The sequence below is a fragment of the Gobio gobio genome, assembly GCF_949357685.1.
Source record: "Gobio gobio genome assembly, chromosome: 4".
Classification (NCBI taxonomy): Eukaryota; Metazoa; Chordata; class Actinopteri; order Cypriniformes; family Gobionidae; genus Gobio; species Gobio gobio.
The window spans coordinates 1,359,402-1,376,761 of NC_137100.1; the positions used below are offsets into that span (position 1 = coordinate 1,359,402).

Here is a 17,360-nt window from a genome sequence, read left to right on the forward strand (position 1 = left end):
CAAAGAAACTCATACAGGTTTGGAACAATTTGAGTAAATTATACCAGAATTTTCATTTTTGGGTGAACTACCCCTTTAATGGCATTTTTTCCCCTTACATTACTTTTTCTTTTATACTTTAAGTAGTTTTGAAACCAGTTACTTTTACACTTTTACTTGAGTAAAAAGCTTGAGTTGATACTTCAACTTCTACAGAAGTCTTTTTAAACCCCAGTATCTATACTTCTACCTGAGTAATGAATGCAAATACTTTTGACACCTCTGGACCTGAGGCAACATGCAGCGTTTCGGCGCAGCGCCACCTACTGGTCCAGAGATACGAAAATGTTTTATCTTTGCTTGTAACTTCTTAAACATTTGTCCAAAAATCAGAAAATATCGGATATCGTCTGATATCCAATTTTACCATATCGGCCATTTGAATGATGTGCTGAAATGCTGTATTTTATGAACACATGAACGGATTGTTACGAACTCGGTATGGGTCATCAACACGATGCCCTGAAGGAGCCTGAGAGGTTTCGCGCCACCTAATGGAGATTTTTTCTCAAATGTTTATAACTTTGGGTGTGGTTGACTTATTTTCATGGGATATTTTCGTCTCCTGAATCCTTGCCGAGTCCAACGATACCAGACTTGCCAGGTTTCGGCGTATGGTTTATGCAGCGTGGTAATTTAGCGCTTAAAAAACGTTAGCTGATATCTTTGAAACCGCTAGTCTGATCGAGACGAAACCAGCGTCAGAAGTTCAGAAACACAGGTCGATATTTTAATGCCTAAATGTCAAAATATTGATAGTAAGGGGGAGTAAAATCCAATCAAAGTCAGGTGTCAGTCATTTTTTATGTGTTTTTTCATATGAATGTCTATAACTCCAAAACGAAATGAGATATTTTCACCAAAATTGACACACACATATATGGACTTACTCCGAGGACACATACAAAAAAATGCTAGGATTGTGCCTCTTGGTGGTGCTATAATAGAACAAAACATGAAATTCCCATTGGCTACAATGCATTTTTCAGCCTTTTTGCCTAAAATCATCTCATTGCTGATTATCTGAATCTCCCAGCCATTTTGGCATGTCTTGTCTTCTTATTTGCGCATTTTTTGTGCTTCAAATAAAATTTGGCAGGAATGATTTGCTGATGGTCTGCCGGCAGCTGAACATGGAGGGCGCGGTGGCAGAGATTATGGGTCAGCTCGGCGCTGATGAGCGAGGGAAGATCTCCTTCGAGGACTTCACGCGCTGCCGCATGCAGCTGGTCAGCGAGATCCGGAAGGAGGAAGGACAACTGTCGCTCGTCTCCAGCGACTCGGAGAAGAGGAAACTCCGGGAACACGTCGCCTCCTGGCCAACCAGCAGTGAGAATAGTTTAGGTATGAGTTTTCCTGTCCAGATCTCGACCCTTAAAGTTCACTTCTGTGTGGTGTTTGAACATGTGTGTCGGCAGTGTGTGTGTACAACCGCCCTATAATGATCAAAATCCACACACTCCTTTTTCTAATCACCATAAATCATAAGCAGTGTGATGTCACATGCTTAGACCCCGCCCACGACTGCTGAGAGACTCCGCCCTATTAGCATAGACCCTGCCCACCTCTGCTGACAGACTCTACCCTATTAGCATAGACCCCGCCCACGACTGCTGAGAGACTCCGCCCTATTAGCATAGACCCCGCCCATGACTGCTGACAGACTCCGCCCTATTAGCATAGACCCCGCCCATGACTGCTGACAGACTTCACCCCATTAGCATAGACCCTGCCCATGACTGCTGTCGGACTCTGCCCTATTAGCATAGACCCCACCCACGACTGCTGTCGGATTCCGCCCTATTAGCATAGACTCCACTCAAGACTGCTGACAGACTTCACCCCATTAGCATAGACCCCACCCACGACTGCTGTCGGATTCCGCCCTATTAGCATAGACCCCGCCCACAACTGCTGACAGAATCCACCTTATTAGCATAGACTCCACCCAAGACTGCTGACAGACTTCAACCCATTAGCCTAGACCCCGCCCATGACTGATGACAGACTCCGCCCTATTAGCATAGACCCTGCCCACGACTGCTGACAGACTCCGCCCTATTAGCATAGACCCTGCCCACGACTGCTGACAGACTCCGCCCTATTAGCATAGACCCCACCCATGTCTACTGACAGACTCCACCCTATTAGCATAGACCCTGCCCATGTCTGCTGACAGACTCCGCCCTATTAGCATAGACCCCACCCATGACTGCTGACAGACTCCGCCCTATTAGCATAGACCCTGCCCACGACTGCTGACAGACTCCGCTGTATTAGCATAGACCCCGCCCATGACTGCTGACAGACTACGCCCTATTAGCATAGACCTTGCCCATGTCTGCTGACAGACTCCGCCCTATTAGCATAGACCCCACCCATGACTGCTGACAGACTCCGCCCTATTAGCATAGACCCTGCCCACGACTGCTGACAGTCTCCGCTGTATTAGCATAGACCCCGCCCATGACTGCTGACAGACTCCGCCCTATTAGCATAGACCCCGCCCACGACTGCTGACAGACTCCGCCCTATTAGCATAGACCCTGCCCATGTCTGCTGACAGACTCCGCCCTATTAGCATAGACCCTGCCCATGTCTGCTGACAGACTCCGCCCTATTAGCATAGACCCTGCCCATGACTGCTGACAGACTCCACCCTATTAGCATAGGCCCCGCCCACGACTGCTGACAGACTCCGCCCTATTAGCATAGACCCTGCCCATGACTGCTGACAGACTCCACCCTATTAGCATAGGCCCCGCCCATGACTGCTGACAGACTCCACCCTATTAGCATAGACCCTGCCCATGTCTGCTGACAGACTCCGCCCTATTAGCATAGACCCTGCCCATGACTGCTGACAGACTCCGCCCTATTAGCATAGACCCCGCCCAAGACTGCTGACAGACTCCGCCCTATTAGCATAGACCCCGCCCATGACTGCTGACAGACTCCGCCCTATTAGCATAGACCCCGCCCATGACTGCTGACAGACTCCGCCCTATTAGCATAGACCCTGCCCACGACTGCTGACAGACTCCGCCCTATTAGCATAGACCCCGCCCATGTCTACTGACAGACTCCGCCCTATTAGCCTAGACCCCGCCCATGACTGCTGTCGGACTCCGCCCTATTAGCATAGACCCTGCCCATGTCTGCTGACAGACTCCGCACTATTTGCATAGACATGTGTTCAGGGCGTGTCTGAAGGGTTCTGTCGTTCCCGCAGGCGCTCGAGAGAGTTGGGAGTTTGATTCTGGGGCCCGAGACTTACAGAGTCCAGACCTTCAGTCCCCGACGCAAGCACATCCTCCACAGCAGAGCTCGCCGCTACTCCAGAAGCTTCTAGAACAGCCGTCCGCTGGGATACACACACTCCTGTCCCAGCCTCCCTCTGGGATACACACACTCCTGTCCCAGCCTCACCCGGGACGCAGCGGAAGTTACCTGGACCTGGCCAATACTGTGAGTCTGAACACTCAGCTGACACTGACTGATTGGTTGGAATTGGAAAGCATTGTTGTCATGTACAGATATGAAACATGACTCTTTATGAGTCATTGAATCATTCACTCAAGAGATTTGTTCAAAAACACTGATTCATCCAGTAATGAAACAAGTGAAGTCTTTATGAGTGAGTCATTGAATCATTAATTTAAGAGATTTGTTCAAAAACACTGATTCATCCAGTAATGAAACAAGTGAAGTCTTTATGAGTGAGTCATTGAATCATTAATTTAAGAGATTTGTTCAAAAACACTGATTCATCCAGTAATGAAACAAGTGAAGTCTTTATGAGTGAGTCATTGAATCATTAATTTAAGAGATTTGTTCAAAAACACTGATTCATCCTGTAATGAAACAAGTGAAGTCTTTATGAGTGAGTCATTGAATCATTAATTTAAGAGATTTGTTCAAAAACACTGATTCATCCAGTAATGAAACATTTATGAGTGAGTCATTGAATCATTCACTCAAGAGATTTGTTCAAAAACACTGATTCATCCAGTAATGAAACAAGTGAAGTCTTTATGAGTGAGTCATTGAATCATTAATTTAAGAGATTTGTTCAAAAACACTAATTCATCCAGTAATGAAACAAGTGAAGTCTTTATGAGTGAGTCATTGAATCATTAATTTAAGAGATTTGTTCAATAACACTGATTCATCCAGTAATGAAACATTTGAGTGAGTCATTGAATCATTCACTCAAGAGATTTGTTCAAAAACACTGATTCATACAGTAATGAAACAAGTGAAGTCTTTATGAGTCATTGAATCATTCACTCGTGAGATTTGTTTAAAAACACTGATTCATCCAGTAATGAAACAAGTGAAGCCTTTATGAGTGAGTCATTGAATCATTCACTCAAGAGATTTGTTCAAAAACACTGATTCATCCAGTAATGAAACAAATGAAGTCTTTATGAGTGAGTCATTGAATCATTCACTCAAGAGATTTGTTTAAAAACACTGATTCATCCAGTAATGAAACAAGTGAAGTCTTTATGAGTGAGTCATTGAATCATTCACTCGTGAGATTTGTTTAAAAACACTGATTCATCCAGTAATGAAACAAGTGAAGTCTTTATGAGTGAGTCATTGAATCATTCACTCGTGAGATTTGTTCAAAAACACTGATTCATCCAGTAATGAAACAAGTGAAGTCTTTATGAGTGAGTCATTTAATCATTCACTCAAGAGATTCGTTCAAAAACACTGATTCATCCAGTAATGAAACAAGTGAAGTCTTTATGAGTGAGTCATTGAATCATTCACTCGTGAGATTTGTTTAAAAACACTGATTCATCCAGTAATGAAACAAGTGAAGTCTTTATGAGTGAGTCATTTAATCATTCACTCAAGAGATTCGTTCAAAAACACTGATTCATCCAGTAATGAAACAAGTGAAGTCTTCATGAGTGAGTCATTGAATCATTCACTCAACCCGACTATAGAAACAGAAGTTTTCATTTTTGGAATATATATTAAATAGACTGCAGCAACGAACATTATGTCAGAACCTCCAGTGAATCACACGTTGTTCAGAATCGTGATCATGGACATGTTTTTGTGAGAGTTTCTCTTGAAGTGTAAAACACTGATTTGAGGAGTGTGCGTCCTCAGTGTGCTCATAAAGAGTGTGTATCCTGCTGTTGTTGTGTGTGAGTTCCCGTGGATGAGGATGAATGAAGGAGATCAGCAGGAGTGTGTGTCGCACCATCTGCTCATCAGTTGCTCTTGTTCAGCGGCGAGTGAATCTGATCTCTCTCTGCGCTCTCAGTCATGATCTGACGCCTTTTCTTTTCCAAATGCAAACGCATGACATTATAATCTGCGTGTGTGTGTGTGTAGGACAGATCAGATCATTGTGAAGGTGTTGTTTTTATTACATCACCAATTTATTTTTTATTAAGAATAACGTATTACCTTAACATTTTATTATTTTTAATTATAATTTTTATGACATTACAGACATTTGTGTGTGTGTGTGTGTATGTGTGTGTATCAGCACAAATTAAAGGCAGTACAATAAATACTTTAAAAATGATTTTTCAGTTCAATCAATGATTTTTGTTAATGAGAATTTTGACCATATACTTGTCTTAAAATAATAGCTATATATGTATCACACACACACAAACAAACACACTCACTCACTCACTCACTCTCCCACACACATACACTCGCACATACACACTCACACACTCTCACACAATCACACACACTCGCATGCACTCGCACACTCACACACACTCACACACTCACACACACACACACACAAACTCGCGCGCACACACACACACACACACACACTCACACACTCACTCACTCACACACTCACTCACACACACACACACACACACACACACACACACACACACACACACACACACACACACACACACACACACACACACACACACACACACACACACCTCTTTATCTGTAATGCACTAATGTTCATTATAATGATTACAGTTTGCTGCCATGGATTCTCTAGAGGGTTGTGAGTGTGTGTGTGTGTGTGTGTGTGTTATCAGCATCTCCGGGCTGCTCCACTCTGACATATGGCCTCTATTAGTGTGTGTGACGTCAGAGCGTGTGTGTGAGCGTTTATAGTGATGGAGGAATGCGCTGGTGTCATGTGATGTTTTAACAGCTCCGCTCCGCTGGTGAACGCCGTTATTCAGCAGCTCGGGTTACGCAGGAGAGCTCTCGCATTAGAGAGGACATTACGAGTGTGTGTGTGTGTGTGTGTGTGTGTGTGCTTCTGCAGGTCTACATGTGGATGTTGTGTCTCAGAGGCGGGGCTTTGAGGTTGTTAGGGTTTTATTTATACGTGTGCATTAACTGGCGTTCGGCTGTTTGTGCTGTAGTTCAGTTTCCCTCATTAGCTGCATCTGTAGGTTTACTGAGCAGTTAAAGAAGTGTGTGTGTGTGTGTGTGTGTGTGTGTGTGTGTGTGTCATGTCCATCTGCTCTTTTCAGTCTAATTAATCTCTTCAGGGAGTAAGTGTGCGAGATTGATTGATTGATTTTCGTGAAAATAAAAGCTAATTGGATAACGCTGTCCAACAAGCCTCCATCAGTTAGCATTGGTGAACTCCTGCTCCGGCTCTGCTGGGGTTTAAACCCGTCTCTGGTTTTCTCTGTCACCTCATCCGTCACCCAGAGCCCAGATTTCATTACGAGCAGAATCTGCTGCTAATGTCCCGTCTCGCTAATGCATGTCTGCGATCTGTCAAAGTCACGTTTAGTGGAGCGCGTTTGCAAATCAGGCTTCACGTCAATCCAGTTTCCAGGACATCCCATGTCTTCGTTGTTCGCCATTGTCTCCGACTGGAACATCTTCTGTTGTTTATGTGTCTATGTGGTGAGTATTTTCTCCTTTAAACTGCAGTGAAGCGAAGACACGCCCCTGTTTCCTACATCACAAACATCCGACCAATCCCGTCACGTGGGCGGGGCTTTCCCCCACTGATACTCTATGATGTTCATAGGATGCTGATTTTTTTCTGATTCAAATATACACTATATACCTGCCTTCACATGCACATGAGCTTTAATACCATCCCATAATCCGTAGGGTTTAATATGGAGTTGCAGCTCTAACAGCTTCAGCTCTTCTTTCCTCAAGGTTTAGGAGTGTGTTTATGGGGATTCTTCTAGAAGCGCATTTGTGATGTTGGACGAGAAGGCCTGGAGTTGGGAGCATGAAATTGTCCAAAATGCCTTGCATTAAGAGTTCCTTTCACTGGAACCAACCCCTGAAAAACAACCCCACCCCATAATCCCCTCTCCACCAGACTTTACACTTGGCACAATGCAGTCAGGCGAGTCCCGTTCTCCTGGCGACCGCCAAACCCAGACTCGTCCATGGGATTGTCAGACAGAGAAGCGTGATTGGTCACTCAGAGAACACGTCTCCACTGCTCTAGAGTGAGCTGCTCGGCCATGGAAACCCATTCCATGAAGCTCTACACACTGTTCTTGAGCTCATCTGAAGGCCACAGAAGTTTGGAGGTCTGGAGCTCTTGACTCTGCAGAAAGTTGGCCACTTCTGTGACCCTCAGCATGCGCTGACCCCGCTCTGTGACCCTCAGCATGTGCTGACCCCACTCTGTGACCCTCAGCATGCGCTGACCCCGCTCTGTGACCCTCAGCATGTGCTGACCCCGCTCTGTGACCCTCAGCATGTGCTGACCCCACTCTGTGACCCTCAGCATGCGCTGACCCCGCTCTGTGACCCTCAGCATGTGCTGACCCCGCTCTGTGACCCTCAGCATGCGCTGACCCCGCTCTGTGACCCTCAGCATGTGCTGACCCCGCTCTGTGACCCTCAGCATGCGCTGACCCCGCTCTGTGACCCTCAGCATGCGCTGACCCCGCTCTTTGATGAGTTGCTGTTGTTCTCAATGGCTTCCACTTTATAATTGAGTGGAGGCGGGGCTAATTTGCATATTCATGAAGCTGCGGATACTAAATGAAGCAAGGGTGTAGAGTTACACTCAAGCTGTTTTAAGGCATGTAATTAATACTAAGTTAGTAATTCTTACAGGAATTGTCATTTTGATATTTTTACAAAAATGTTGTTTTAGTACATCAAGTTAAACTAAATGAAAATGAGTTAAAATTAGGCAGCTAGCTGAAATAAACCATAAAAAACTGAAAAAATATTAAAACCCTTAATCTTATTTGAACTATAATAACCTGTTTGTGACTCTTGCTATATATTTCTGCTGTTATTTGAGTTTTTCTGCTCTCTGAATCGCAGCTCTTTCACATTGTGTTCATTTGTCTCCTCATTATATGCAGGACGTGTTTGCCGAGGTCCTGGTCTCACTCGGGTCCTTGAGCTCCAGTTCTGCTTCCTCCAGCAGTGTGTGTTGTTGTGTTGGGCTGTTGTTTAAAAGGCCAGGCGTGTGTTTTATTCTTTAGAGGACAGATGAAAAGACGTATGCTCACCATGGGAATGGCTTGAAATGATAAATGTGTGCACGGTTTCCTCTCCTGCCCACACACACACACACACACACACACACACACACACACACACACACACCATGTTTAATTATCTTACCAGAACACCACAATAACAGCTCTTTGTTCCTTGAGGTTCACTTATAATTTTTTTGCACAAAAAAAACGAATATATGCATGCAGAAAAAATATTATTTTCAACTCTGTCTGAAGTGTGGGGGGGGCCTAATGTGCAAGTGGGCAGGGTCTATTGTGTCAGTGGGTGGGGCCTAATGTGCAAGTGGGCAGGGTCTATTGTGTCAGTGGGCGGGACCTTATGTGCAAGTGGGCAGGGTCTATTGTGTCAGTGGGTGGGACCTTATGTGCAAGTGGGCAGGGTCTATTGTGTCAGTGGGCGGGGCCTTATGTGCAAGTGGGAAGGGTCTATTGTGTCAGTGGGCGGGGCCTAATGTGCAAGTGGGCAGGGTCTATTGTGTCAGTGGGCGGGATCTTATGTGCAAGTGGGCAGGGTCTATTGTGTCAGTGGGCGGGACCTTATGTGCAAGTGGGCAGGGTCTATTGTGTCAGTGGGCGGGACCTTATGTCTAAGTGGGCAGGGTCTATTGTGTCAGTGGGCGGGACCTTATGTCTAAGTGGGCAGGGTCTATTGTGTCAGTGGGCGGGACCTTATGTCTAAGTGGGCAGGGTGTATTTTGTCAATGGGCGGGGCCTATGGTGCAAGTGGGCAGGGTCTTCAGTGCAAATGGGCATGGTCAATTGTGTCTATGGGTGGGTCCTAGGGTACAAAATGGGCGGGACCTGTGTTGCAAGCTGGCGGGTCTTTTGTGTCATTGGGCAGAGCCTATGGTGTGATGATGTATAACTATTGGTCGATGTCTTGCTCTGGAGGCGGGCTTATGCAAATGCGTTTGCCCATTCACAAATCCTGTCCCGTGGCCTCATGGGATAGCGTGTCCATTGATGTGCTCTTCAGGGAACTTCATGCCGATACGTGTGTGATTTCAGACGCAGTTTGTGTGTGTTTTCACTGTTGGATTCTGGGTAAAGACCCTGTAGTGAGTTCCAGACCGCTGAAGCCATATTGCTGGAGTAATTGTGCACAGCAGTGATATTCCCCGAGTGTGTGTGATGAGATTCCCCGAGTGTGTGTGATGAGATGTGTAGGTGACCTCCAGATCTCCAGCAGAGGAAGTGTTCAGGGGTGTTTAATGGCCAGAGATCGTGTGTCCATTCCTGTCCGGTTATATCTGAGACATTAATGAGATGGGCATCTAAAGCCGCCCAAACCCTTCTCTGAAGCAGCCGCACTGAGAAATCTGCCCGTGTTATTGAACCAAACTCAAGTGGAAATATACCGGTAACGCTCTCAGAGCGGTTATATATAGAATTTAAATAATGTATTTGAAAACGTTATATTCATTTGTTCGTTCGTTCATTTGTTCATTCATTTGTTCGTTCATTCAGTAGTTTGTTGATTTGTTCATCGATTCGTTGATTTGTTTTTTCATTTGTTGATTTGTTCGTTCATTCGTTCATTTGTTCGTTCATTCATTGATTTGTTTGTTCATTTGTTGATTTGTTCATTCGTTGATTCGTTCATTTGTTGATTTTTTTCATTCGTTGATTCGTTCATTCGTTGATTCGTTTATTCGCTCATTTGTTCGTTTTTCATTAGTTCATTGATTTGTTCATTTGCTCGTTCATTCGTTGATTCGTTTATTCGCTCATTTGTTCGTTTTTCATTAGTTCATTGATTTGTCATTTGCTCATTCATTTGTTGATTTGTTCATTCGTTTATTAGTTCATTTGTTCGTTTTTCATTAGTTCATTGATTTGTTCATTTGCTCGTTCATTTGTTGATTTGTTCATTCGTTGATTTGTTCGTTCATTCATTCGTTCAGTAGTTTGTTGATTTGTTCATCGATTTGTTTTTTCATTCGTTGATTTGGTTGTTCATTTGTTCATTCGTTGATTCATTCATTCGTTGATTTGTTCATTCGTTGATTCGTTTATTCGCTCATTTGTTCGTTTTTCATTTGTTCATTGATTTGTTCATTTGCTCGTTCATTCGTTGATTTGTTCATTCGTTGATTTGTTCATTCGTTGATTCGTTTATTCGCTCATTTGTTCGTTTTTCATTAGTTCATGGATTTGTTAATTTGCTCGTTCATTCGTTGATTCGTTGATTCGTTGATTTGTTGATTCGTTGATTCGTTCATCTGTTCACTCATTCATTCGTTCATTAGTTCGTTGATTGGTTCATTGATTTGTTGATTTGTTCAGTCATTGATTTGTTCAGTCATTGATTTTGTTCGTTCATTCATTCTATCATTTGTTCGTTGATTTGTTCATTTATTTGTTAATTTGGTGATTTGTTGATTTGTTCATTCATTCATTTGTTCATTGTCTGTATTTTTGTCTTGTTTGTTTGTCTTGCCATAATAACCATTTGCCCATAGGGATAAAATAATGTTTAAGTTAATATACAATTATTTTTAAACTATTACAAAAATGTATGTGTTTTATTTATTTACTTAAATTTACCTACTTACTCATTTAGAATTATTATTAATTTCTAGAATTATTTATTTATTATTGAATATTTTAGATAGTATTTATCAATTGTTTGTTATTTTTTATTATTTTATTGTCTGTATTTTCCGTGTCTTGATTGTGTCTAAAAGCTGTTCGCCCATAGGGACTTTAAAATTATTAAAAAAATCTATGAATAATAATTGATGTATTTTATGAATTGTGTAAGTAATGCATTCGAGTCTTAACTGAACAGAGCAGAATAAATGAGGAGTTTTCTTTAAATGAGCGAGTGATTGAGAAGAATAAACGACAGCTGGAGATGAGACGGATGTGATCTTGAACCGCTTCAGAGCTCATGACACGGGATGAGTCTGTGGATTCTGCAGTTATTGTGTGTGTGGTTTCTTCACCACAGCGTGAGTGTGTTTGTGTGTGAATGTGTGTGTGTGGTTTAGAGCTGATGTGCGTGAGTGTGTTTGTGTCTGGATGTGTGTGCTTTAGAGCTGATGTGTGTTTGTGTGTGAAATGCTCCACCTTCACTAGAGGGAGCTGTTGAACTCATGATGAATCTCCAGCATCTCTGTCTTTACCTGTGAACGCAGTGAGACCTGTGATTGGCTATAGTCGTGCGGCGAGACCTGTGATTGGCTATAGTCGTGCGGCGAGACCTGTGATTGGCTGTAGTCGTGCGGCGAGACCTGTGATTGGCTGTAGTCGCGCAGCAAGACCTGTGATTGGCTGTAGTCGTGCAGTGAGACCAGTGATTGGCTGTAGTCACGCGGCGAGACCTGTGATTGGCTGTAGTTGCGCGGCGAGACCTGTGATTGGCTGTAGTCGTGCAGTGAGACCAGTGATTGGCTGTAGTCACGCGGCGAGACCTGTGATTGGCTGTAGTCGCGCGGCGAGACCTGTGATTGGCTGTAGTCGCGCAGCGAGACCTGTGATTGGCTGTAGTCGCGCGGCGAGACCTGTGATTGGCTGTAGTCGCGCGGCGAGACCTGTGATTGGCTGTAGTCGCGCAGCGAGACCTGTGATTGGCTGTAGTCGCGCGGCGAGACCTGTGATTGGCTGTAGTCGCGCGGCGAGACCTGTGATTGGCTGTAGTCGTGCAGCGAGACCTGTGATTGGCTGTAGTCGTGCAGTGAGACCTGTAATGGGTGAGACTGATGAAGTGTGTTCTTCATTGGTTCTGACGGAGCGTTTGATGAAGACTCTTCTAACACAATGACACACACATATAATGAAGTGTTACACTGAGTCTGATACATAATCTACTCAAGAGCCTCAGCAAGAGACACGGCAGGGAAAGTTCTGGATCACGGCCAGCGTGTGTGTTTGTATGCTGTGTGTTTGTATGCATGTATGCGTGTTTGTATGCATGTGTGTATGTATGCATGTATGTGTGTATGCATGTATGCGTGTATGTATGCATGTGTGTATGCATGTATGTGTGTATGTATGCATGTCTGTATGCGTGTATGTGTGTATGCATGTATGTGTGCATGTGTGCATGTGTGCATGTGTGTATGCGTGTATGCGTGAATGTGTGTATGTGTGTATGTATGCATGTGTGTATGTATGCATGTGTGTATGTGTGTATGCGTGTATACGTGCATGCGAGAATGTGTGTATGTATGCATGTGTGTATGTATGCATTTTTGTATGTGTGTATGTATGCATGTATGTGTGTATGCGTGCGTGTATGCATTTTTGTATGTGTGTATGTATGCATGTATGTGTGTATGCGTGCGTGTATGTATTTATGTATGTATGTATGTATGCGTGTATGTATGTATGTATGTATGTGTGTATGCGTGAATGTATGCGAGCGTGTATGTGTGAATGTATGCGAGCGTGTATGTATGTATGTATGTATGCATGTATGCGTGTATGTGTGTATGTGTGTATGTATGTGTGTATGTATGTATGTATGTGTGTATGTATGTATGTATGTGTGTATGTATGTGTGTATGTGTGTATGTGTGTATGTATGTGTGTATGTATGTATGTATGCGTGTATGTATGTATGCGTGTATGTATGAATGCCCGTATGTATGTATGTATGCGTGTATGTTTGTATGCGTGTATGTATGTATGCATGTATGTATGTATGTATGTATGTATGTATGCATGTGTGCATATTTGTGTGTATGCATGTATGTATGTATGTATGCATGTGTGCGTGTATGTGTGTATGCATGTATGTATGTATGTATGTATGTATGTATTTATGTATGTATGTATGCATGTGTGCGTGTTTGTATGTATGCATGTGTGCGTGTTTGTATGTATGCATGTGTGCGTGTTTGTATGTATGTATGTATGCATGTGTGCGTGTTTGTATGTATGCATGTGTGCGTGTTTGTATGTATGCATGTGTGCGTGTTTGTATGTATGTATGTATGTATGTATGTATGCGTGCGTGTTTGTGTGTATGCATGTATGTATGTATGCATGTGTGCGTGTGCGTGTTTGTGTGTATGCATGTATGTATGGATGTATGTATGTATGTATGCATGTGTGCGTGTTTGTATGTATGCATGTGTGCGTGTTTGTGTGTATGCATGCATGTGTGCGTGTTTGTGTGTATGCATGTATGCATGTATGTATGCATGTGTGCGTGTTTGTGTGTATGCATGTATGCATGTATGTGTGCGTGTTTGTATGTATGTATGTATGTATGTATGTATGTATGTATGTATGTATGTATGTATGTATGTATGCATGTATGTATGCATGCGTGTTTGTGTGTATGCATGTATGTATGTATGTATGCATGTGTGCGTGTTTGTGTGTATGCATGTATATATGCATGTATGTATGTATGCATGTGTGCGTGTTTGTGTGTATGCATGTATGTATGTATGTATGCATGTGTGCGTGTTTGTGTGTATGTATGTATGTATGTATGTATGTATGCATGTGTGCGTGTTTGTGTGTATGTATGTATGTATGTATGTATGCATGTGTGCATATTTGTGTGTATGCATGTATGTATGTATGTATGTATGTATGCATGTGTGCGTGTATGTATGTATGTATGTATGAATGTATGCATGTGTGCGTGTTTGTGTGTATGCATGTATGTATGTATGCATGTGTGCGTGTTTGTATGTATGCATGTGTGCGTGTTTGTATGTATGCATGTGTGCGTGTTTGTATGTATGTATGTATGTAAGTATGCGTGCGTGTTTGTGTGTATGCATGTATGTATGTATGCATGTGTGCGTGTGCGTGTATGGATGTATGTATGTATGTATGCATGTGTGCGTGTTTGTATGTATGCATGTGTGCGTGTTTGTATGTATGCATGTGTGCGTGTTTGTATGTATGCATGTGTGCGTGTTTGTGTGTATGCATGCATGTGTGCGTGTTTGTGTGTATGCATGTATGCATGTATGTATGCATGTGTGCGTGTTTGTGTGTATGCATGTATGCATGTATGTATGCATGTGTGCGTGTTTGTATGTATGCATGTGTGCGTGTTTGTGTGTATGCATGTATGCATGTATGTATGTATGTATGTATGTGTGCGTGTTTGTGTGTATGCATGTATGTATGTATGCATATATGCGTGTGTGTATGCATGTGTGTGTGAGTGTTTGTATGTACTGTATGTATGAAGACAATCTTCTGGTTGTTATCCCGATCATCTGGAAAAATAACAGTAATGATTTGGTCAGAAAGTTGTCTTCTGAAAGCTAAAGGAGTAGAAGTGACCGTCTGAGAGAGAGAGAGAGACTGATCATATTCCAGCCGAGGGGAATCTGACGGGCTGGAACGGCCCTGAAGGAGACACACACACACGTGTAAAACACTCCTCCTGCGGCCCCATGCAGCTGTGAGGCCCTGAGGAGGTCCCTCTCTCTCTCTCTCTCTCTCTCTCTCTCTCTCTCTCTCTCTCTCTCTCTCTTCCCTCCCTCCCTCCCTCCCTCGCTCTCTCGCTCGCTCGCTCTCTCTCTCTGTGTGTGTGTGTGAGAATCAGAGCGCTGCAGAGCTGCTGTGGGGAGTCTCCGGCTGGCTGGCGGAATGTGCGGAGCGGCGCACCGGTGCTGTGTGTGGATTTAACCGTCTCTCGTGCGGATTACAGCTGGGATTGCGTTGGGAATACTGCGGGATCGGGCTAGGGAAGTCGAGGATGAGCTGTCAGCGGTGTGTGTGGATTACAGGAGCAGGAGGAACCTGAGCCGAGACGTGTTTCCCGTCGACCTCGGGCGTCTGCCGTCCGTCCGCTCGCGCTGGAACACGCCATTCCATCCCAGAGTTTCGGGAGCATGAACTCCGGCGTGGCTGTGAACGAGGGAAGCGAGGTAAGACGCGTTTGAGGAAGGTCTGACTGCGGCTCTGAGACGGTGTGTGTGTGTGTGTGTGTGTGTGTGTGTCTTCTGACCGACACACACTCCGCTCACACTGGGAAAGACTTCTGGTGTTGTTAAACTTCAGTGTTTCAGCTTCTGGCCCATGTTACCCCGTCAGATCGCGCTTGAACGCCCTCCTACACCGGATGTGAATCGTGTCACATGAGCTCGCCTCAAACTTTATTAGAGAGTGTGGAGAGATCACGGATACAATTACATCTGCATTGAAGCAATTAGGAAATGTTCTCATGAAAATGGTGCAAAATGTATTAATGCGCAAGTGTAATTACGGTGTCAATTATAAATAGCTTTATTATTTAGAAAACCCTTATGCCATCAAAATGAATTTTTCATTTTTAAGAATACATTTTACAAATTTACATATATGCTACATACATGCGCAGTCATGTTGGGGCCGTCCCCAAACTGTTCCCACAAAGTTGGGACCATGAAATTGTCCAAAATGCCTTGCATTAAGAGTTCCTTTCACTGGAACTAACCCCTGAAAAACAACCCCACCCCATGATCCCCCCTCCACCAAACTTTACACTTGGCACAATGCAGTCAGGCAAGTCCCGTTCTCCAGACTCGTCCATGGGATTGTCAGACAGAGAAGCGTGATTGGTCACTCAGAGAACACGTCTCCACTGCTCTAGAGTCCAGTGGCGGCGCGCTTTACCCCACTGCATCCCACGCTTTGGTGATGTAAGGCTTGGATGAGCTGCTCGGCCATGGAAACCCAGTCCATGAAGCTCTACACACTGTTCTTGAGCTCATCTGAAGGCCACAGAAGTTTGGAGGTCTGGAGCTCTTGACTCTGCAGAAAGTTGGCCACTTCTGTGACCCTCAGCATGCGCTGACCCCGCTCTGTGACCCTCAGCATGCGCTGACCCCGCTCTGTGACCCTCAGCATGCGCTGACCCCGCTCTGTGACCCTCAGCATGCGCTGACCCCGCTCTGTGACCCTCAGCATGCGCTGACCCCGCTCTGTGACCCTCAGCATGCGCTGACCCCGCTCTGTGACCCTCAACATGCGCTGACCCCGCTCTGTGACCCTCAGCATGCGCTGACCCCGCTCTGTGACCCTCAGCATGCGCTGACCCCGCTCTGTGACCCTCAGCATGCGCTGACCCCGCTCTGTGACCCTCAGCATGCGCTGACCCCGCTCTGTGACCCTCAGCATGGGCTGACCCCGCTCTGTGACCCTCAGCATGCGCTGACCCCGCTCTGTGACCCTCAGCATGCGCTGACCCCGCTCTGTGACCCTCAGCATGCGCTGACCCCGCTCTGTGACCCTCAGCATGCGCTGACCCCGCTCTGTGATGAGTTGCTGTTGTTCCCAATGGCTTCCATCTATAGTTTAACTTATGCACAAACACACACACACACACACACGTTTCTGGAGGAATACACACACACACACACACACACACTTCTGGAGGAATACACACACACACACACACACACACACACGCTTCTGGACAACACACACACACACACACGCTTCTGGACAACACACACACGCTTCTGGACAACACACACACACACACACACACACGCGCTTCTGGACAACACACCCACACACACATGCTTCTGGAGGAATACACACGCACACACACACACACGCTTCTGGAGGAATACACACACACACACACACACACGCTTCTGGAGGAATTAAACATATAATTCTGATCACACACTTTGACGCCATTGGTCAACTAGTCCAGTTATCCAATCACAGCCTCCGCTGATGAACGATGTGCATTGAGGGATTTATTCAGTGAATGTGTTTCCATCAGAGCTGATGCGCATGTCTTCTTATCGGATAAAACATTTATCCACACTTATCCTTATGCTCATTTTTGCGCGTGTGTGTGTGTGTGTGTGTGTGTGTCTGTGTGTGTGTGAGTGAGTAAGTAAGTGTGTGTGTGTGTGTGTGTGT

At 44.7% G+C, this 17,360-nt stretch overlaps 1 protein-coding gene across 2 annotated transcripts in view; it reads left to right on the forward strand.

Annotated features, from left to right (window-relative positions):
- The window catches only part of mcc (MCC regulator of WNT signaling pathway), a 166,922-nt gene that overhangs the window by 14,320 nt on the left and 135,242 nt on the right, over positions 1–17,360 (forward strand). The window contains exons 2-3 of one of the 2 annotated variants that reach the window (XM_079814639.1): positions 1,139–1,383; positions 3,272–3,507. In XM_079814639.1, coding sequence (XP_079670765.1) covers positions 1,139–1,383; positions 3,272–3,507 — 481 coding nt within the window. Of the gene's footprint in view, positions 1–1,138; positions 1,384–3,271; positions 3,508–15,051; positions 15,371–17,360 lie in introns of those variants that run through there. The other variant, XM_079814640.1, reaches the window with a different exon arrangement.